We start from the raw sequence: 21749 nt of genomic DNA, 5'->3' as shown, positions 1-21749 counted from the left end.
AAATCTGCCCTGGGTGTTTGAGCATAGAGCCATAGAATCTGGACTTTTTTTGTGCCTCCTTCTCAAACCAGGTATTGCTAAGAAAATTGGTGTGTGTCTGTGGTTTGAGAGCTGGACAACTCCTATGTTCTCACAAGCAGCGAGTACCGCCACACTTGGGATGGATGTATCCTGGATTTGTAAAGACTGGCTAGTCACCTCTTAGGGTGGACTGGTTTTGGATTTGTGACATGGATTTTCATTCCTAAAGTTGGTTGACTTATGTGTATGCAGAGATGATGAACCCGGGGGATGGGCAGGGTGGTTGAGCTGGCTTCCGAATTTGCAGACATGGCCTGGATTGGCTCTTGGAATAGCAAACTTGCCTGGTCGCCTGAGGTTGGATGCTCTTTAGGTTGCAGACAGAAATTACCTCTCAGAGCTAGGGTTGCATTACTTTTGGTACCTCACAAGCACATATGGCATCTCGCCCCACTGGAGCTGGATACCCACTGCTATACTTGACCCTTGTTCTCAGGAGTCTGTAGCTTTGACGATTCCCATGTCGATACACAACCCCATACCTCTAAAGCTTTCGGGGTCCTGCAGGAAAACACAGACTTTTACTCATCGTTGAGCACACAAGGTGTGGATGCACAACTTGAGGAATGGGAGGGGGCACAGGTACTAGGACCTGGTGACATAGGCTCCAGAGACAGGTGTTTGAAGATGCTGGGGCAGTATAATGCATGCAAAGAAAGGCTACACGAGGACTCAGTGCTCTGGAGACATGCCCTGGCACTGATGCAAAGGTAGCTTGGCATGGTTGCATGGGTGATTCTGCAAGCAACTAGTCACACTCCCAAGACAAACAACACAATGCGAGGCAATGACAATGGCACAATTGTACCATACACAAAAACAAGTAACATAAGTAAGTCTGGCCTTGGTAAGTGTGTAATTGTTTTTACTTTTTTTGCAGACACGTGAAAAATAAAATGGTAAGCATGTAAAAATATAGGAGCTGTCCAGTGGCCCTGAAATGCGCTCCTTTTCTTGCAGCAGTGCGCGTTATGAGGCCAAATGCCGACACACAGAGCAAGGCAGTCAATGAATGAAGTGAGCATGCCCCTCTGCTCCTAGGTGATTGCTGTGGTGGACAGAAGCAACATGTGAAAGACTGATGGATGGAGCGGGCTGATTGAAAGCCCCTTATGTAATTATCAATCTGTTTTAGCATGATTTTTTTGGGGGGGAACATGAGGCTGGAAAGTTGGGTAATGCTGTCTTTAGGCTAGACCTAACCAGCCATGGCCTGTCTGGGTTTGATTTTTTTTTTGTAGACATTGACTATCACTCCTAGAGTTGGAAAGTTCTGAAATTGAACAGGCAGCTGCTGCTTATTAGTTTAGGGGTAGATTCTGTTTGATTTGGTGTGGTGAAACATATAGTCTTTATTTTTAGGTCTTGGCCAGTAATACTTTAAATGGGCCTGTACGTAGTACCATCACTTTTTTATTCTGAGAGGGAGAGTACCAGCACTTCTCACGAGAAATGTCATACTTTTAAATGGAGAGTAGCAGCACTTCTCAGAACCAAGCCAGTACTCTAGTACAGGGTACCTGCACTTCGTTTTTTTTTAACCATTTTAGGCTAGCAAAGCTGTTTGTAAGCCAAAGCCACTTATGGACCTTATGTACAATTTAGAGTGGGCTAAGAGCCCACCCATTGCATACCATTGGTTGACTTTATTATCTCTTGCATGTGCTTGCTTCTTGTTCAATGGCTTGCCTTCATCTTCTTGTAATAGTTCCTCCTCTGGAGCGTAGTCTGTTTACCATCCTTTTGATTGGATGACTTGTATCCTTCCCCTGCTCACATTTAGGAAACTACTTTTTTCTCAACATTTTGAGAGTGCACATGCTTTCTAGCTCTCTCCCCCTTGTGCTGCTCCATCCCTTGCATGCACACCATATTTGATGCCTATCCATTTGTTGTTCATTCTCCCACCCCATGTGCTATGTGTTGCTCCTACCTCCACCCTAGTGTTACTTCTTTTAGTTAATCCCTCCCACTGCCTAAAGCTCGCCCAATGCTTCCCCTGCCCACTTCCCATGGTTTCTTGAACCCCCCCCCCCCCTCCCCCCACAGCCGCTTCCAGTTCTTTTAATGTTGTGTTTTTTGAGGGCTCGGCAGCTCCTACTTGATTCTGCTTTAAGAAATGTGCTTTTGCACAAGTGGCTTTTTTCCTATATACCACTCCGAGATTACAAAGGCACGATCCATTGGTTTTGCCAGTGCTTTTTGCATGCTGTTTGGTATATTACATGTTTCCAAATATGGCTTCAGAGCCTTGAATGCTTGTCTGTAGCAGAAAGTTTTGCAAGGATAGGTGGCCTTGATGAAGCCTCATGTGAGAATGAACGCCTCGGTATAAAAAAATAAAAACAGTTGAAAGCCTCATCTGATCTGGCCTCTTGCTGTTTGTGTAACGGCTAATTTGTGATATTTCGTGATGCTTAACATAGTTTTTCATAATGGACTTTTTGTTGCTTTTGGCATTGACAAAGCGATACAAAACTTTATCACTTGCCCGGGACTGCTTGTGCCTTGGAACTGGCACAAATTCACCGAACGTTTCCTTCCAGCACTGGCTGTTCTTTTCATTTGGCTGGGATACAAGTCGTCTCCTCCCCAGTGCTAAAACCCCTATGGGGCCAAGAAGGGACAGGCAGTGTCTACTACCGGTCTGGGTTCAGATTGGGACTGGACAGAGAATCTTTATCATCCTGCCCTGAAGAAGATTTTGAGCCACGGGGTAGAGAGCTTCTCGCTCCTCTGTTGAGGTGCTGCACTTTCCTTCATAATAAAGAACTCCGCCCACAGAGGCCTAGAACCGAATGGGCGGGACCTCTCCAGTAGCAGTTGGCCGGCGATGCTTTATTATTTGCATGGGTTTCGTCAGTTGAGTGATCTCTCCGTGTCAGTTTCACGTCCGTTAGTGTCTTTGCCAGCCCTTGCTGTCCGTGCATCTGCTAAGAATTTGTCCTTTCGTTCAGGCTCTCCGGCCTGGATTTGGCGCCACCCTCTGCTTCTGCCTTTATTTCACAGGAGAGGACACTGATAGAATTGAAGCCTACCTCATGAACCTCGGGCACACTTAGGGGCATATTACCAAGGGGTGCGATAGGCAATTATCGTCGGTTTAGCGGCCGTTTTCGGCCCTTATGCGGCGATAATTCTATCTCTATATTAGCAAGCTGTCGCTAACTGATGTTAGCGACAGCTTTTAGGCGATAGCGAGCGGTTTGGGGCCCGCTTTGCATGTCAGCGATATTTATCGCTAATAACATGCAAAGTGGGCGTACCCAACCTGTTAGCGACTGAAAGCAGTCGCTATCGCCTATTAGCAAGGCGGGCGTAGCGATGGAAATAAATATTCCCGCTATCGCCAAAAATGAACGCCTGCTCAGACCAGTTCTTAGCCATGTTATCCAATGGGAGGTGGATAACATGGCTAAGAGCAATTTGTTGCTAATGCCTGAATATCGCTGTATTCTCAGCGATATTCACGCTATCGCCGGAAAAATTATCGCTTTGGAGATAAACGTTGCTAATAGCACGTTATCTCAGCGATAATTTCCAGCGATGCTTGGCGATAAAAAAATCGTTGCTAAGCCTAGTTTAGCGATAAATAGCGCTACTCGTTGGTAATATGCCCCTTAGTTTGTGGATAACACCCCGGCATCCATGCACACCCATGGTGTCACTCGGCCGAAAATGACCAACTTTGGGAGTCGTTGTCCTCTCCAAAATCAAGGTGTAGGCTGATATGCATCAGACACTTGTTTTGTTTTCTTTTTGTTTCGGGTTGTTTTGTTTAGCATTCAGTATGAATCGGGTTTGCTGAAGGAGCACTTAGTTCCCGGCTGAACCTATGGCGCCGTGAACAAGGTACGTTGCTTCTGTTCCAAGGAATGCTTTGATTCCGATGCCATTTGTTGATTTCATATGTAAAAAGAACAAATGATGGACAGAATGTTGAACAATGTCAAACATTCACACCAGTACAGAGATCTGGGCCTAAATCCATCGTTCTTTTGCTCCCCATGCCATTTCAGTTTAAACCCAGCCTTATGTAAATCAGTCTTGACTCTTTCCCATGGGAACAGTCAATCAATCAATCACAGCATTTGTATAGCGCGCTACTCACCCAGAAGGGTCTCAAGGCGCTTGGGGGAAGGGGTCCGCTACTGCTCGAACAGCCAGGTCTTGAGTTGCCTCCTGAAGGCGAGGTGGTCCTGGGTCAGCCGGAGGTGGATGGGGAGGAAGTTCCATGTCTTGGCCGCCAGGTAGGAGAAGGATCTGCCTCCGGCGGTGGCTCTTCGGATGCGTGGTACGGTTGCGAGGGCGAGGCTGGTAGATAGTAGCTGGCGGGTGGGCTTGTAGAAGCTCAGGCGGTCGTTGAGGTACTTGGGGCCCAGGTCGTGGAGAGACTTGTGTGCATGGGTGAGGAGCCTGAACGTGATCCTCTTGTCAACGGGGAGCCAGTGCAGGTCCCTCAGGTGGCCGGAGATGTGGCTGCCTCGGGGGATGTCCAGAATGAATCGGGCGGAGGCAATCTGGATGCGTTGAAGTCTTTTCTGTAATTTGGCTGTGGTTCCGGCGTAGAGGGTGTTTCCGTAGTCCAGTCGGCTGGTGACGAGGGCCTGGGTGACCGTCTTCCTGGTTTCGGTCAGGATCCATCGGAAGATCTTGCGAAGCATGTGAAGGGTGTGAGAGCATGATGAGGATACGGCGTTGACTTGTCTGGTCATCGAGAGGGAGGAGTCCAGGATGAAGCCCAGGTTGCGTGCGTGGTCGGTTGGCTTGGGGGCGGTGCCCAGGGCTGGGGGCCACCAGGAGTCGTTCCAGGCGGAGGGTGATGGTCCCAGGATGAGGACTTCCGTCTTGTCTGAGTTCAGTTTCAGGCAGCTGTTCTTCATCCACTCGGCGACGTCTTTCATCCCTTCGTGTAGGCTGGTTCTCGCGGTGTTGGGGTCTCTGGTGAGGGAGAGGATCAGCTGGGTGTCGTCGGCGTAGAAGATGATGTTGAGGTTGTGTTGGCGTGCGATGGCGGCTAGAGGTCTCATGTAGATGTTGAAGAGGGTGGGGCTGAGTGACGATCCTTGCTGGACTCCACAGATGACTTTGGTGGCCTTGGAACAAAACGGGGGGAGGCGGACTCTTTGTGTTCTTCCGGCGAGGAAGGAGATGATCCACTTCAGTGCCTTCTCTTGGATGCCGGTGTTGTTGAGGCGTTGGACTAGGGTGCGGTGGCAGACAGTGTTGAATGCTACGGAGAGGTCCAGGAGGATGAGTGCCGCTGTTTCCCCGTTGTCAAGCCGGGCTCGGATGTCGCCTGTGGCTATGATGAGGGAGGTCTCGGTGCTGTGGTTGGCTCTGAAACCGGACTGCGAGGGGTCGAGGGATCCGTTCGACTTGAGGAAGGCGGCAAGCTGTTTGTTGACGATCTTCTCGATGACTTTGGCGGGAAAAGGGAGGAGCGAGATGGATCGGAAGTTTTTGAGGTCGGTGGGGTCCGCTGTTGGTTTCTTCAGTAGGGCGCTGAGCTCGGCATGCTTTCAGCTCTCCGGGAAGGTGGCGGGGTTGAAGGAGGTGTTGATGACGTCCCGGAGTTGGGGTGCGATGGCGGAGTCGGCCTTGTTGAAGACGTGGTGGGGGCAGGGGTCGGTTGGAGTGCCGGAGTGGATGGTGTTCATCGTGCGGGCTGTGCCTTCGGTGGTCACCGTGGTCCAGGTGCGGAGGGTGGCCACCAAAGACACAGAACTGCCAGGCCAGGTTCTCCCTGGACTCGAAAACAAGCATCCTAGACCGGTTTTGGTGTTTCACCCCTCTTCAGCCAGCCTAGCTTGACTTCAGTGGCATGGAAAGCACTGTACTCATGTCTGGGCATCCCCATCCCACTCTGGGTGACAAATGCAAAAAGAATAATTGATGGACAGGGTTCTGGGATCACTGTGTCACTGGATTCAAGCTAGTCTGGCTGATGAGGGTGATACTCCAAAACCGGTCCCAATATGCTTTTTTTCCGGTCCAGGGAGGACCTGGTGTGGCATTTCGGGCTGGACTGTTCCCATGAGACACCAGGTCGTCTGATCTACATATGGCTGGGTCTAAACTGGGGTGGAAGGGTGCCCGAAAGAAGGATGGATTTAACACAGTTCTCTTGACTGGGGGTGAATATTGGATTTGCTCTGCAAACTGCGACGAGTATGCCCGGATCTGGGTCCCTGCTGGCTATGTCACAGGACTTGCCCTCCAACTTACCACTGAAACCGGCCTGTGGCTCAGTTTCCTGTGCTCCGTTCAAAGGCCTCCGGGCATGGTAGTTCAGAACAGGCACTTCCTTTTGTTTCAATCCCAAGTGTGACTTGCCTTAGGCTGTTCCCTGTTTGGAGTTCCACAGAGAGTATAACAATGGACTGAAATGGGGCCGACTGCGATTTCCTGTGGGTGAAACTTTTACAATTATTAAACCCATCCACCCCCTTTCTGTGTAAATGTATCTTAATGTAGTTTTCTTCTTTGCATTTAGCAACCCCCCCTGTCTTTGTCCCTACCCTTGTCCCCCTGCTCTCTTTTCTAACTGCCTTACCATTACCCTGTCCGCTGCCAGCCTCCCCCACCCTATCCATTTGAAAGACATTTGGACGAAGAGGTTTTGATCTCCCCACCTCCGCGCGCTAGCAGCTCTGTGGAGTGATTGAGCAAGCACATCTGAGGAGCGGCTCGTCTGTCAGCCGCGCGGCGTGTGGGCGCGGCCTCCTGCCTGCGTCATGAACTGCCAGTTCCAGGTATTCCCTTCCCGAGAAGCCTCGAGGCCGGAGCGGAATGTTCTTACCGCAGGAATCCTGTTCACCTGGGAGGTGAAGTCACAGCCGAGCAGCTCTGGTATTGAGGAATAAGCGGACTGTACCAGCCGGGAATGAGTGGGGTTTATTCAGCGGAGCGGCATTTGGCTGACTCTTCCCTAACCTTACCTCCATTTCAGAGGCAACCGCCTGCAAGGAAAATGCTCCAATCCCGAACAGGAGATGGTCCACTTCTTGGCATAGCTCACCACAGAAGGCCACACACGGGTCCATTTCTTCCTGGTCACACATTAAAGTCTATGGGGAGGAAGAGGTCGATTGTCCCCATGTCTTGAAGGTGATGTTCAGACAGTCCTATATGTTTAGCAAACAACACTAAGCATGCTGGGACTTGTGGTTAAATCTGTTATTTAGGGATCGCCCTACAGTTCCCAACATTGTTAGTGCTGCTGGATATAAAATTACTGTCTTGAAGTTACCCGTGTGACTGGGGCGATTGGCAGCTCTAAGTAATTGTAATTGCATTTATGTAGCGCTTACTACCCCTGATGAGGCGTCGAGACGTTCTTTTGGCGAGTAGCAAGCTACTCCGGAACCCATAAGAATTAGTGGTGAATTAGTATAGGGAGATATTGAATTTGGGCGGTGCACATGTAAGTTTATTCGGCCTGGAAAAGGATAGTGGAGGGATAGAAGAGGGAAGAGTTTGAATTAATATAGCACTTGCTACTCCTGAAAAAGGCGTTGAAGTGCTTTTCGGCGGATAGCACTCTACACCAGAACCCAAACCGTATTAGTGGGGAATTAATATAGGGACATATGAAATTAATTTGAGCAGTGGACCTGTTAGTCTGTTAGTTTTGATTGAAAAGGATAGTGGAGGGATAGAAGAGGGATGGGTCTAGAAAGTGGTGGTTTGTTTTGGAGCTTATAGCAGTAGGAGGAGGTTTGAGATGGGTAAACGGGAGGTGGAGGGGGGAAGAGTCCTAAAAAGTTCACTGCATTGGTTCTTAATTAAAACACATCCTCGAAGGGTTTTGGTCAAAGAAAATAAAGTACCATATTGTCAAGGGGCGTTTCATTTATTTCAAGCTTATAGATTCAATAAATGGGGTCTGGTGTTATGGTTTTCATGGAGTGCAACCAGAGTGTGCTTCTCGAATGTTGCATGCAGCTGTGCTCCCACCACAGGGGCTGCAGCATTTTATTTCTGCTTTCTTAGGGCCTGCTCGGCATTGCTGGTACACGGCTTTCAGCACTTCATAAGTGCAGCCGCTGGCAGTGGTGGTAATTAATGCATGGTTGTTGGAGGGACCACTGCCCTGCCAGACAAGACCTGCTTTGTGACGTGCACTGTTCCAGGTGGGTGTTTTGTGGGGACTTAGGAATGAGGCGGTGCGCTGCTCAAGCAGTGCCTTTTATATTGTGCCGATAAGTTTCATCGTTTCTGCCAATGCTGCCACTGAATACTCGGTTTCTTGGTGCTCCAGTCGGCATGTCTTTTTAAGAGATATCTGGCACATACTGCAGCTTCGAGGGATCTATGTGCAAAGTGTTACCTCGTTGTGACGTCCAGCATCGTTTTCAAGGGGTTTTTACTCTCCTCAGTGTCAGCTTTAGGGCAGTGCAAATGGTGCGACCGGACTAGGCGCTGACCTGTGGAGGGGGCTGACCTCTGGAGGGGGCGGGGGTGCTGTGTTTAGTAATAACTTATAATTGGACAGGTGAGGGGAACTTTTTCCAGGTGGTAGTGAGAGGATCCTAGGAGGCTGTCTTGGGGTGTGTGGGCACCAAAAATGATTGTCGCACGGGGCGTCACCAGCAATAAAGCTGGAGCTGACTCTCCTAGACAAAGACAGACCAGACAGCTGAAATAGCTCGCAACACCAAGTGCACATTGTTTCTAGAGGTGGCCGAGCCATGGAAAGCTTGAGCCTGATGTCTGGCTCAACTCGAGGTCCTGTTGGAACCTTGAGCCCATAATAAGCGGAGATTTCATGAGCCTCCTGCATCCCCCTACCCGGATGTGGCGTTCAAGAGCTGCCGACTATGGAACATGGGAACCGCATCGAGTTCGGGTCGGCTCACTTGTGTAATTATGGGCAAATGTCTTAATCTCCCTGTGCACGTAAATTATGTAACTGGTGCTCATATAACACTCTCCAATACCTTCCGGTCGAGTTTGCGCTATATTTTAAAAACTGCAGAAGAATTCAGTATGAGGTAAAACCAAAGCCTTAACATAAGGAAATACAAATAGATACCCATTTACTGGTTGATTTGTACAGAGTGAAACCAAAAAACCTAGATAATTTGTAGTTTCTTTGCTTAAACTGGATGATCTTGTATGATTTACATAACCTATATTTGCAGGACTCTGCTGGTGCACAGGCTCGAAGATCTGAGCCAGTCCCTTGGCTCGCCCTGTTAATTAGTTGGTTTGCGCACCTCGAACACTTTGTAACTGTAGGCATGTTAATCATTTAAAGTAAGAGTAAGCAATCAGCAAAGACTTTTGGCGCCATGCTGGGTGAATTATAACTTCCCACCAAACCGCTCAGGACGACCAGAGGTAATCTGTTTAAATATTAATCTAATGTTCAAACAATCCCCTCCCCCACTCAAGTTACACTGCAGAGTCAGAGATCGCCTAGAATATTGCATCCAAAACATTGGGGTATCTAGGCCCAGCCTGACCCTCGTCCTGTCACCCACATTACAAATGTGACGTAGTAGGGGGTGGTCACGAGATGGTCTTGGGCTCTCAGTGAAATGCTGCTCAGATAGGTCTTCCTGCTGTGAAGCTGTCCTAGTTATGCTGGTCTCCAGATGGGGTTGCAGTTCTGCAGATTTTTCGTGTATCAGAATGTGAGTGGACACAAGTGTACACTGCTTGTACAAGACAAAAGCACTTGGGTCTCACCAAGTCTGCTGCATAACTATAATGTGGATAGAAACTTGTGCTGCAGAGATGCTTGCCATGCACAGTACTCTACAGTATTGATGAAGGGCAAACCGGCTGCTCCCAGACCTGTGGTAGGTCTTTACTCTAGGATTTCTGTGTGTTCAGATCTTATTTCCTGGTATGATCACCCAGATGGAGGTTATGCAAGACTGCACCACTTGTGTTGGTGGTTGACCATGTTTTTTTTACAGCGTGATGTTATGAAGATCACGTGTAGGTTGGAATCTCTATTTTAGTTTTAATCACATGCACACGATGCAACAAGCAAGGTTAAACAATCCTATGGTATTTATAGAAAGCTGAAGCAAGGCCGCCATGTCGCGATTTACATTTACCCTCAGCAAGAGAAAACTCCATGTACTTGGACGTAAAGTGGTTACTGCCATGCATAGCTTATCAAGCATAATGACCATTCTTTTAAGTATTGCCCAATGTAGGCCATTTAGGTGTCTTTTAAATTGTCTAGACCTCTTTAGATCCTGTCCCACCACATCTTAATGGCTGTATACATTACAAAGGCTAAGGTTTTCCTTGGTTTAAATGGAAGAGGGATGCAAAGTTTGGTTGTTTTCTGACTCTGTCAAGTTCCATAGGAGATGCCCACATGTTCACACGTACAACTTTGCCTCTTGTGTTTTTGAAGACTCTGTAATGACGTGTTTTGTGTTTAAGTGTATTCTGATCTTGTTTCGTTTGTAAGGTTTTTTTTAACACTTTTTTTAAATTTAGCATCATAAACAAAACACTAAGCACTGAAAACCGAGGAGCAAGGTGCTACTCAAAAAGAGGCAGTGAAATAAGAGGGGCTTTAATCTGGAAGTTTGAGGGGTTTGACACTAGACAATGGTAACTCACATTTTTGTGGGGGCAACAAAGCATGATCTGTAGTGTGCCTGAGGGCCACGTGGCAGCCAGCTGGGTGGTAGTAGGGCTTTGCGGTGAGGTGGGTGCAGGGGGCTGGTTAAGAGACTGGTGTTAAAGTGGGCGTATTGGAAGCAAAGCATGTAAGTGGCGTGGACTGTGAGTCATGGAGTTATTTTGAGGGTTTCATTCCATGCTGTCCCCTTCATTAAGAGGGTCATTACGAAGGCGGATGGACTTCAGTCTATCCTCCATCGTCCCGGGGATGGGGGCCGCCCGCCTATAAGGCCGGGGTCCCGCAAATGTAATTAAGATGCGACCGCTACCACGGCAGCCGCAAACAGCATGTTTAACATTGCAGTGGGTGTTGCTGGCTGCAGCACCTGCCGCAATGTTAAAAAGCACTGTTTACATTTCCTCGTGCAGGGAAATGTCATAGGTGCCCCCCAAGTGCACACACCAACTGCCCCTGTCCAAGGGGGGGACTGTAACAGACCCCCAAAGCACAACCCCGCCAGCACCGCCATGGAAAGGCTGGCTGGGATCCAGCATCCTGATGTGGCGGATAGTGCCTGATAGGCCCTGCCACCATTCTGTGGATGGGCTGGGTCCTACAGGCAATCGTAATGATTGCCTCTGTCGGACTTGTGGCTGACTCTGTCGGACTTGTGGCCATCCTAATCTGACGGGCGGCAATTGGCCTTGGGATGGCGGTGAACCCACCACTGGCAGCATGCCGGTGGCGGGTTCGCTGCCATTGTAATCAGCCACTATGCCCCTAGTCTCTAGAACAGTCATATATTTGCCAATACTGTGTTATGCTGTCTCTGAATTGCTATCCTTCTGCCGCACCTTGGCACACTTGCCTGTTCATTTAACATCTTTCTGCATGTTAGTGCTCTCTCAAGTAAGCAGCAGCCTAGTGCTGTCTTAGCAGGGGGTCGCATGTGAAGGTCCGAAGGGCAGCAAGCGACCCTCTGGCCATACTGTGTATCACTAACATAGACTGTATTCGTCTTTACATTTTGAAAGTTGCTTAAAACTTTCTATGTCGAGCTGAGGGGCAAGTACGGACATTCTGAGAGAAGGAAATATTGCATGACTCCATAACAGGCCCACCCAGACCCCTAAAACACTTAAGCTTCTGTTTCAAATTATTCGGAAGATCGAACATCCTGTGCAACTGCCCCTTCCTTAGCATGTCAGGGGGCATACCTTCCCATTTCTCACCTTCCTAATTGGTTCTTAATCTTTGTTTTGAATGACGCACATGTCCTTTCCATCCAATGATTCCTGTTTGCTAGTATTGTGGTCAACTTCTCCATTGATAAATATGTAAATTTGTAGTCCACCATATACCCAGTGGAGGTGGGTGTGTTGCATTGAGCTGTGGCCAGCCTCCAGGGCACCAAAGTGCATAATCAGTTTTACCCACCGATAGTACAATAGGATTTACTATCCTCTCTGGGTGGCCCTACAATTTTATAATTGGAGCAAGTGGTAAGTATTACGAGAAGCAACAGAGATGCCCAATAAGGTTGGACCCCAGAGCACAACCACCATTATCCCCGCTCCCTCCCTATTTGACGCTTACTCCTGTGTGTCAGTGACCCTAAGCGTGGTCGGCGTCAAGTACGACCTGGTTGAGACTTTATATGCGTTCTCTTTGTACTTTGTAGAACTAAGAGATTTTTGCTGCCCTCAAATAAATTCCCTTCCCAATTCTTCTGGCCTGACGCCATTCTAGTTCTTCTTCCCACTTTCCCATATAACTGTTGGGATGGGGGTCATATCTAAGGTTTGATAGTATCAGCTGGTCCCTTTCCATATGGAGTCTTTCTCGAGAATAGTTTCTATTGGAATCCACTCTCAACCACCTAGGGCCCGTCCCTTGCCTGCTCCTATCCAATGCTGTGCTGAAATACTTTGGTCTGGGTGGAATTTGTGTAGATCCTCACATTTCTCCCCCGTTTCAGAGTTCATTTGTCAAGGAAATCGCAGTTTCTGTGGGAGATGGTCTTGTACCCTGAGGAAGTGTAGGTGGTGCAGACCTGGCTGAATATGTGGATTACCTGTCGGGGGACACAAAGGCAGATGTAGTACGTTGTTTGTGAGTTTTTAATGCATCTGAGCAGTTATCCTGGGAGCTGCTTGGAGGAAAAAACCTGTAGTGTAGGTATAATTGGCAGCAGGGCATTTACCATAAGTAGTAAGCTCACAACGAGCTGAGGCCTCTCACATGGAGTTTGCTAACTGTTGCACGTTTTTTTCTCTGTGGTTAACAGATTGTTTCCCATGACCTTTGCAGGTCCATAATGGAACTCCGGAAAGAGAAGTCACGCAATGCTGCTCGAAGCCGCCGTGGCCAGGAGACGGAGGTGTTCTATGACCTAGCTCATGCCTTGCCCGTGGCCCACAATATCAGAACCAACTTGGACAAAGCTTCAATCATGAGACTGGCTCTCAGCCATTTAAAAATGCAGCGGCTTCTTGCAGCAGGTAGGTTTTGGAAGACTGTTGGGTTCAAGTTCCTGATTCTCCGTATAGTGTATTTTGAAGGTTTGGGCTTCTTCTCCAGATTAGATTTAGCTTCATCTCCAGATTAAACATATCTTTATCTCCAGATTAGACATATCTTTGTGAACTCCAGAGCCTGACCAAACGTATCTAGGTTCTAGCTGAGGGCATTGTCTGTTCATTTTCAAATCCTCATGCTGGGGTTCTCGTCCACCACTAACATATGAATCATCTTATGTAGTTCTCCTGCCATGCTTGTTCAGTGCTGAACTTCTTGCTGAGTTTTTCCTAACGCTTCTGATCTTTGTCCTGCTTCAAGCCACATCAGTAAAGAACGTGTTTAGAGTTGAGCTGCATGAAAGGAGCTTTTTCCACAAGTAATGAGCGTTTTTTGTTCTCGCCTCCCAGACTGCTGTTAGCGGTCTGTAGGTAAAAGCCTCTTATGGACCAAAGAAAAACTTAGTGGGCTTAGAAGCTGCCCACTGGTTGGCTTTGTCAGTAATTTGCTTCTTGTTTAGTCGATGGTTTTCCTTCCCCCTCTTGTGTTTATTCCTGCTCTATACCTTCTTTGCAATACTTTTATGGCTGACTTGTATCCTTCCACTGTTCCCATTCAGGGAGCTACTTTTTCATTTTATTTCAGTTCTCTGAGTAAATATGTTTTCTAGCTCTCTGAGACCCTCTTGTACTGCTTTCCTTCCAAACACTGCTCCCCCCCGCTCCGTACTGCTCTTTCAGTCCTCTTCTCAAGCTCGTCCATTGCTTTCCACAGCTCTTTCTGACTTATATTTTTTAGAAACATCCCAGGACCCAGCCTTAAGGGCCTACTTAGCTCCTTCGCCTGCAGCCCACCCCCATTGTTTCCCCACTACCCGCTTCTTTATTACTCCGCAAAACAGTCACAGTGCATTTTTTACATTTTATTTACATTTTTGTTGACGTGTGCCATTCCGCACTGCGAAAAGTCTTTTTTGCAGCACTAAAATCACATTTTTTAATTAACCAAGCAAAGTGGGACCATCTTGTATCTGTATATAAAAAAATGGCCCCTATGTAATTCGCCAGGTGCGTGGTGATGCTTGCGTAGGCATAAGTCATCACATATGCATTCACATGTCATCATAAATGCATGCCCCTAGGAAATGCCACAACTGCGTCTACTTTTATCCACCCTTTTTTGTGCCAATGCTACACAGCATCAGCAAAAAGCATTTAGCTTTTAACGATGCTGCACAGAATCGGAGGATAACATTGCAGAGCTAATATGGCAAGACTTATTGACTGCGCCAGTTGTTGCTAATGGATTTGTACCTCTATTTGAGCAAGCTGTATCCCTATTTAACCAGTTGTCGACTTGACCTTCCGTTTTCCTCCAATTAATTCAAGATTTTTGCTGAAAAGTTTCAATACATGCCGTCCCTGAAATATGGATGGAGAGTTTAGAGTACTTGTCAAACCTGATTTGGAAGGAAAGTACGTCTGTTGCATCATTTGCTTTTAAAATCCAAGGACGACTTGCCTTTTAGCAGTCGAAAGCGGGTGCTGCTGGGTGATTATGGGAATCTGATCATTGTAGTCCTTAAACGATATATCAGATGCACCATTTATAATTGAATAGTACTTAAAATGGTGCACATTTCAAGGTAGAAGTCCGAAAGAAGTACGAACTGCACAGAAAGTGCCAGAAGACATATTACAAGAGGTCCTGAAGCAGGCTGTCATTTATAATGTTTCACAAGCCTTGACCTCCCTGTTCTAATTTGTGGAGCTAGTATGACGAGGAAGTGGAAAGATTATAGGTCCAAGAAAGAAGAATATGCTATCCTCTGCAGCTGCAGCAGTCTAGACTGCCTTGTCCCGTGTGTGTGGATGTATCGAATAGTCTGACGGGAGTGAAGTGTTATGCCTTAGTTAGTATAAGACGGTACAACTTCAACTCTCTAAGTGGCTTAAACTGCTGTGCAGCAGGTTAGACTTATGCAACGTGAAGCTGTACTGGGGTGGAGAAGTAATATGACTGGGAAAGTATGACAATTTGGGAGTATGGAAATCTGGGTACGGGTGTATGTCGGTGTTTACTAATCAGCATATCTCCCCTTTCTAGTGAAATGGACCGATACTACAGAAATGGATATGCAAATGGAAGGCTGTCCACTGCGATCCTTGGATGGTTTTCTTATGGTCCTGAGTGAGGATGGAGATATGATCTTCCTTTCGGATAACGTGGACAAGCATCTGGGCCTGGGCCAAGTAAGAAAAGAGGGCATGTAAGGGGCATAACAAAACACTCTGGGGGCAGGGGGTATGTTGCAGAATCCTACAGCAGAGTTATCGGGGGCACAGGATATAAAAGAGCAGAGGGCAATATACAGATATGGGTTGCTCCTGACATTGTTTAATTTCTGATGCCCTCTCCTACATCCTCGTTTCTCCTACAGCTGGAGCTGATTGGACAGAGTGTCTATGACTTCATCCATCCATGTGACCAAGATGAGCTACAGGACCTGTTAAGCATGCGGGGTGAGTGCTTTTACCAGCAATACATTAATTGTGTGTCCGCTGTGTTGTATGTGTCTCAAAGTGGCGTGCTGGATGTATACCTGTCGCACCCACTTAAGCTTTGCTTGGCAGGCGTTTTCCCTATTGAGGGTTTGGCACACTTCCTTTCTTGCACCCCAACAGTTGTCCTCTTCAGAGGCATAACATCTGTAGTCGCCACCCATTCTGTCTTTCTCCTATCACATGCTGTTAAGATGGCTCTTGGCCTGAAAAACCTCTAGGCAACCTGAGCCCCTTTGAGATCTAGCTTCATTTAATGTAAATATAGGTGGGTGTTATCTGGGGTAGTTATCCATGACCTTATTTTGAATTCTGAGTAGTGTACAGGTAATCTGGAAAATCGAAAGGTGTGCCCCGTTGTCACTATGCTAAATTATTTTGTTTGTCGAGGAAAACGGACATGTTATCTGTTGTTCAAACCAATGCTTCTACAAATATACGGGGTATCGAGTGTGTAATCTAGTATTACACTTATAATACTTGGTGACTAGGGAAGTGATATCATTTTTTCAAAAAGGCGTTACCCCCGAAGAGATAAGCAAGAATAATCAGAACAACTTTAATCTTGTGTTGCAGTTGGAGACTGCTAACTTCAATATGTGACCAGGCAAAATCAGTTTTATGAACAGTACATTACATAGCATTTGAATTTACCTCAAAACAGGCCAGATATTATGTGCTTACAGCTTCCCTGAAGATAAAACAAAGTCAACTTTAGTCAACTTGAAACTTGAAACTTTAGTAAAGACATATTTGTCTGTGTGTTAAAATAACGCTTGATAAAAGGAGGAAACTTGCTGAGAAGTATACTTAAAAATGTCACTTTTTAGACTCCCAGTTTAATTAGGCTGGCCCAAATTGTTTCTCTTTCTTCACAGATTTCCTCCTTGGCTGTTAGTTATTGAAAAAAAAAAACAGTTTTCAAGGTCTGTAGTTTTTCCTTATGGAACATGTTGATTTGACAGTCATGAGGGGTGTATGCAATGCTTGCTGTCAGACTAAGACAACAGGCTGCGAAAGCATTCATCCCCCATGCGCTTTGGGTGATGGAAGTTATCTGTGCGCCGAGACTGGAGCACGAGCCAATGGAAGATTACATGTTTTTTTCTATTGTTTTTATTTGAGGATCTAGAGCTGAGGTACACCTTTTGTGTTTTCCAATCATGAGTCAGGATGGACACCTTCTAAGATGGAGGAAGTCCACTTGACACATTTAAATCCCATGTGATGGATACCTCCACAGAATAAGTTATCAACCCTTTCATCTATCCCAGCTCAAAAATAAGTGCCCCTTTCCTAATCTTTTGTGGTTAGTGATGTCAAGATCAGATCAATATCCCAAGAATTTGCCCAAGGTATCAGTCATGGTTTTTGGTCTTGGATAGTTCACTCCTCTGTCATGAGTCCTCGAGTATTCTTAAGATTGACATAGTCTCCTTTGGGTATTCAGAGCATCTAGAACAAACCTACCCTTTGTATGCTTCCGCCTATTTCTCCAATGAAGATGGCACCGGTGTCAAGCCACTGCACAGCCGCTTCTCCAGGCTTTACACGTCTCATGCAAACTCATCCGAGGAGAGGTTTATGCGAACACATGTATCCTGTTCTATAATGATGTCAAGGAGTGAGACACATGATTGATACTCTCAGCATTAGTGCCTGGTTTGACACTTCAGTCGAATTCATTCCTGTGGAAGAAAAGTGACATGACCTAAATGTTTCTAGGATTCAACTCCTGAAACCATGCGAGTTGTTAATCTTGCGTACATCCTGGGAGATGCTCTGCACGCACACCACACATATATATGTATACACACATACATATATTCAAAACGATTCCCACCACTTCCAGATGAGCCCCTGGCGAAGAAGGAAACTCAGGCCTCTGCAGCAAGTTTGTTCAGGCAAGAAATCTTTATTTGTCACCCCTCACGACGACTCGTTTCGGGCTATGCAGCCCTTGATCACATTCATATATATACATACACACACATTTATGTAGTTGTGTGTGTGTGTGTGTGTGTGTATATATAATATATATATATATATATATATATATGTCATGTGATCAAGGCAGGGATCTGCCGAAACGTGTCGTGAGGGTTTTGGTGGTGTTTGAAAAATAAAATCAAAGCACCAAATTGGGTCTGCCTTGTCTTCTTTGTGAATCCGGCAGGAAGTTGCAGCAGGAGCAAGCGCGATTGAATATATATATATCCAATAATTGTTTCTCTTTGCAAGGTCCACTCCTATTGTCTTTGGAAAGAAAACCTACAAGGGGTCCCGTTTCTCCTAGTTCTTTCATGTGCATATGCACTAGGTTTTCAGGCCCTCGCCTACCTCTGAGGGATCATCGCTTTGTAGAGAAGGAGATTCAAGTCACCGCTTCCGTTCAGCTCTTAATTACAGAGCCATTTAACAATTCCACCTTTGCCATTGACTGTTCAGCGCTGAATGCAAAGCTATGTTTGCTACCCAATGCTTTTTATTTGTTTTGTGTGTGTGCTGCAATTCACTTTTGACTTGTTGGAGACTTGTATTCATATGTCACCTATATTTGACCACAGGTCTGTCGCAGAAGGAGATGTTCGGTGCTGAGTGCTGTTTCTCTCTCAGGATGAAGAGCACGTTGGTCAGTAAAGGCCGAACAGTTCACCTTAAATCAGCTAGCTGGAAGGTGAGGACCGAGTCACGATAGAGCTCTGGCTAAGCCAAACCTGTGTTGTGGGTGAGGAAAGAGCCACAGGGTTTTGGCATAAACAGGAATAGCTAGCTGTGAGGTACATGTGAGCACACAGCAAGAAATAGGCTTTTACTAAGCATCAGATACTGGTGCAGACTGAACCCTAGGGTGTGGCTCATTGAGAGCCAAGTCTGAGTTACAAATCTGGGTTATGGATGCAATGAATCATGTCTGGGAACTGGCACACACAGATCCTGGCCTGAAAATGGAGCAGGGCTTTTCTGCTAAGGAAAATGTATGATGGGAAGAGCGAGTCATTGTAAGGTTTTGACACCATAAGAGATAAATGCAATCTAAGTGATGTATGGTATGGGGCTATGAGGCACTGAGGGTCGGGTGAGGAGAATTATGTAAGGGTCTTGGTGCAGCAAAGGTCAAATGTAAGTCTCACCTGAGATATAGATGCAGTCATGATAGGATACGTGACAGCAAAGAGCAAATCTAAGCCTAACCTAGAGAATGGGTGGAAGCAGTGTCATATTAGAATCAGTACATAGAGGGGGGGGCTGCAGGGCTTAAGTCTAAGGTGTAACTAATTCCACTGTCTTGATAGGTCCTCTGTAAGTGTCTACAGTCTTTCACGGTTTAGGTTACTTTGCACTCCAGTGACGCTCTCCCTTTCCTTCTCCTAGGTCCTGCAGTGCTCCGGGCACTTGAAGACCAGTCGTTTTCACATCCAGGAGGCGTCCGGGACAGGTCCAGGGCCACAAGAGGCTCCACAGAGGTTCCTTGTTCTGGTGTGTGAAGCCATTCCACACCCGTCTCATATAGAGTATCCTCTGGACAGCCGGACCTTCCAGAGCCGTCACACACTCGACATGAGGTTCACGTACTGCGATGAAAGGTGAGCAGGGGGGCCCAGTGAAGGTGTGTGTGAGCGCCGCAAGCTTAAAACAATCTCGCCAGAAGCATCCATGCCAACAGACCCGATTCAGGCAGCAGACTACTGATTTTTGAAGCCAAAAATGGCTTTATTTTAGCTGTCTCACACCTAAAATTGCCCCTGCTTCAATCAGTCAACGGGAAAAATGCATTCCTCCGATTTTGTTTTCAAAATCTTCCACTTAACAGGTTTAAAATATTGGCATATATGCCTGAGAATGGAAGGGTGTTCAGGATACATGTTTAACCCCAGGTATGGCGTTGTAGATCTTGCTTCAAAGAGTCCTGGTTCCGTTTCATATTACGCAGCTGAAGGGGGATATAGTAAGAATGTGAAGAGCTCATAGTGTGTTTTTTAGAAGCACTTGTCCTGCATGATGACGTTTTACCAGTTTACAGGGTCTCCAAGACTAAAGACACCAGTGCTTTAAGTTTGATATGTTTCAGAACACTGCCTCCTACTATCGACTCACCGAAAAATATATGATCTGGATGCTTGTTAACATACTGCATGCTTCCGCTATATGGTGGGTGCAGTCTGTTGGGCTATTGCAGCCTCTATATCTGGTTAGGTTATTGTACGATGTACGGGTTGGTTGCAGTGTTGGCTGGCTAAGGAATTGTTGGTTGGGACATAATAGGCACTGGAACCTGATTGGGCCATTCGTGCTGTCAGGGCTGGTTGCACTCTTGGTAGAGAGAGGGTGATCCGGGCAGTTACTCATATGGATATCTGACTTCTCTCCCCAGGATATCAGAACTTGCTGGATACTCATCAGAGGATCTAATTGGCGGCACACTCTACGAGTACGTTCACGCACAGGATTCAGATTCTGTTGGGAAAAGCATTCACAGCTGTGAGTATGGCACCTGCTTTGTGAGTCTGGAGCCCAGTTTTCTTTTCTTATGTCCTCCTTCTTTTAGTCTGTATCTTGCCCCTTTCTATTTTGCTACTTTAGAATTCTCATTCCAAGGTGTTTCCTTGCTAATGTTTTTTTCTGGACTCTTCCCACAGTACTGAGCAAAGGTCAGGCAGTTACAGCGTACTACCGATTTCTGGCCAAGAATGGGGGATATTTTTGGGCACAAACCCAAGCCACGACGGTGGGAATTGGAAAGAGCGGCTTGCCCGAAGGCGTGGTCTGCCTCCACTCCATGCTTAGGTGAGTCTGGCTCAGATAATGGCTTGTGTGGGTGCCACATTTGGACGTTGCAGGCAGTGGTCTCCTGTTGGGTTTCTCACCAACTGTTGCTGGCATTGTTGCCCTGTACTGCTATAACATATTAATATATGTTTTGTGTCCCTGATGTCCACATATTCAAATCAGGAGTAGGAACACCGTACCATTATAAACTGAATCCGACAAGTTTCTGAAGGACATCGCATAACCATGTTGAGCAACTACCCAAACTGCTGTCTGAGCTAAGGGAGCGGCCTACCCGTGGCAGAATAAGTGCTAAACAAATGCCACTAACCAAACATTACATTCTGGTGTATGCCTGCTCCATGTGCTCTGTACTTCAAATATTTGCTATGGCCCAATAGCTTTTATATGTGCTGAATCATGTTGCCAGTGAGCCTGCTGCTCACCCCTTCGGTCTGGTCTGTGACTCCCTCTGCTTGCTGCTTAGATCCCCTTGCTTCCATCTCCGAGCACCTGCTTCAGATAAAGGTCTTGCTTCTTAGATCCCCTTGCTTCCATCTCCGAGCACCTGCTTCAGATAAAGGTCTTGCTGCTTAGATCCTCTTGCTTCCAGCTCAGAGCACCCTGCTTTGGATAATGTTCTTGCTGCTTTGCTGCCCTAGCTTCAAGCTCCGAGCACTCTGCTTGGGATAAAGTCTTTGCTTCTTAGATCCCCTTGCTTCCAGCCCAGCGCACCCTGCTTTGGATAAGGTTATTGCTGCTTAGAGTTCCTTTCTTCCAGCTCAGAGAACCCTGCTTCGGATAACGTTCTTGCTGCTTGGATCCCCTGGCTTCCAGCCCAAATTACCCTGCTTTGGATAAAGTTCTTGCTACTTAGATTCCCTTGCTTCCAGCTCGGAGCACCTTGCTTGGGATAAAGTTCTTGCTGCTTAGCACCCCCTGTACTCCGCATCAACCTGTTACATTTTAGGGCCCTTGATACCCGTTTGGTGCGCCTGTCGAATATTTAAGAAACTTGATAGTGAACGGCTTTGTTGTTATGTTATTATGATGGGAGCAGGATACACTCGTTATTTTTCCTTCAGTGTAATTATCTTGGCTACTCCTGTCCCATCCCATCTCCTTTCACGGATCAGGCAGCTAAAGTCATTTCTCTCCAGCCATTGTGTCACATTCCACTTGCCGTCTGGGGAAATACATTTTTTTCAAAAAATGAAAAAGTA

The 21749-nt window shown here is 46.8% G+C and overlaps 1 protein-coding gene across 7 annotated transcripts in view; it reads left to right on the top strand.

Annotated features, from left to right (window-relative positions):
• The window catches only part of HIF3A (hypoxia inducible factor 3 subunit alpha), a 388900-nt gene that overhangs the window by 344575 nt on the left and 22576 nt on the right, over window positions 1-21749 (top strand). For 6 of the 7 annotated variants that reach the window (XM_086938413.1, XM_086938412.1, XM_086938416.1 and 3 more), the window contains 7 exons: window positions 12989-13179; window positions 15302-15447; window positions 15636-15717; window positions 18324-18433; window positions 19132-19343; window positions 20132-20238; window positions 20397-20544. In XM_086938413.1, coding sequence (XP_086794539.1) covers window positions 12989-13179; window positions 15302-15447; window positions 15636-15717; window positions 18324-18433; window positions 19132-19343; window positions 20132-20238; window positions 20397-20544 — 996 coding nt within the window. Of the gene's footprint in view, window positions 1-1057; window positions 1196-12988; window positions 13180-15301; window positions 15448-15635; window positions 15718-18323; window positions 18434-19131; window positions 19344-20131; window positions 20239-20396; window positions 20545-21749 lie in introns of those variants that run through there. The other variant, XM_086938414.1, reaches the window with a different exon arrangement.

This window comes from Lissotriton vulgaris, chromosome 9, assembly GCF_964263255.1.
Source record: "Lissotriton vulgaris chromosome 9, aLisVul1.2, whole genome shotgun sequence".
Taxonomy (NCBI): domain Eukaryota; kingdom Metazoa; phylum Chordata; class Amphibia; order Caudata; family Salamandridae; genus Lissotriton; species Lissotriton vulgaris.
This window is presented reverse-complemented; position numbering and strand designations above follow the sequence as displayed.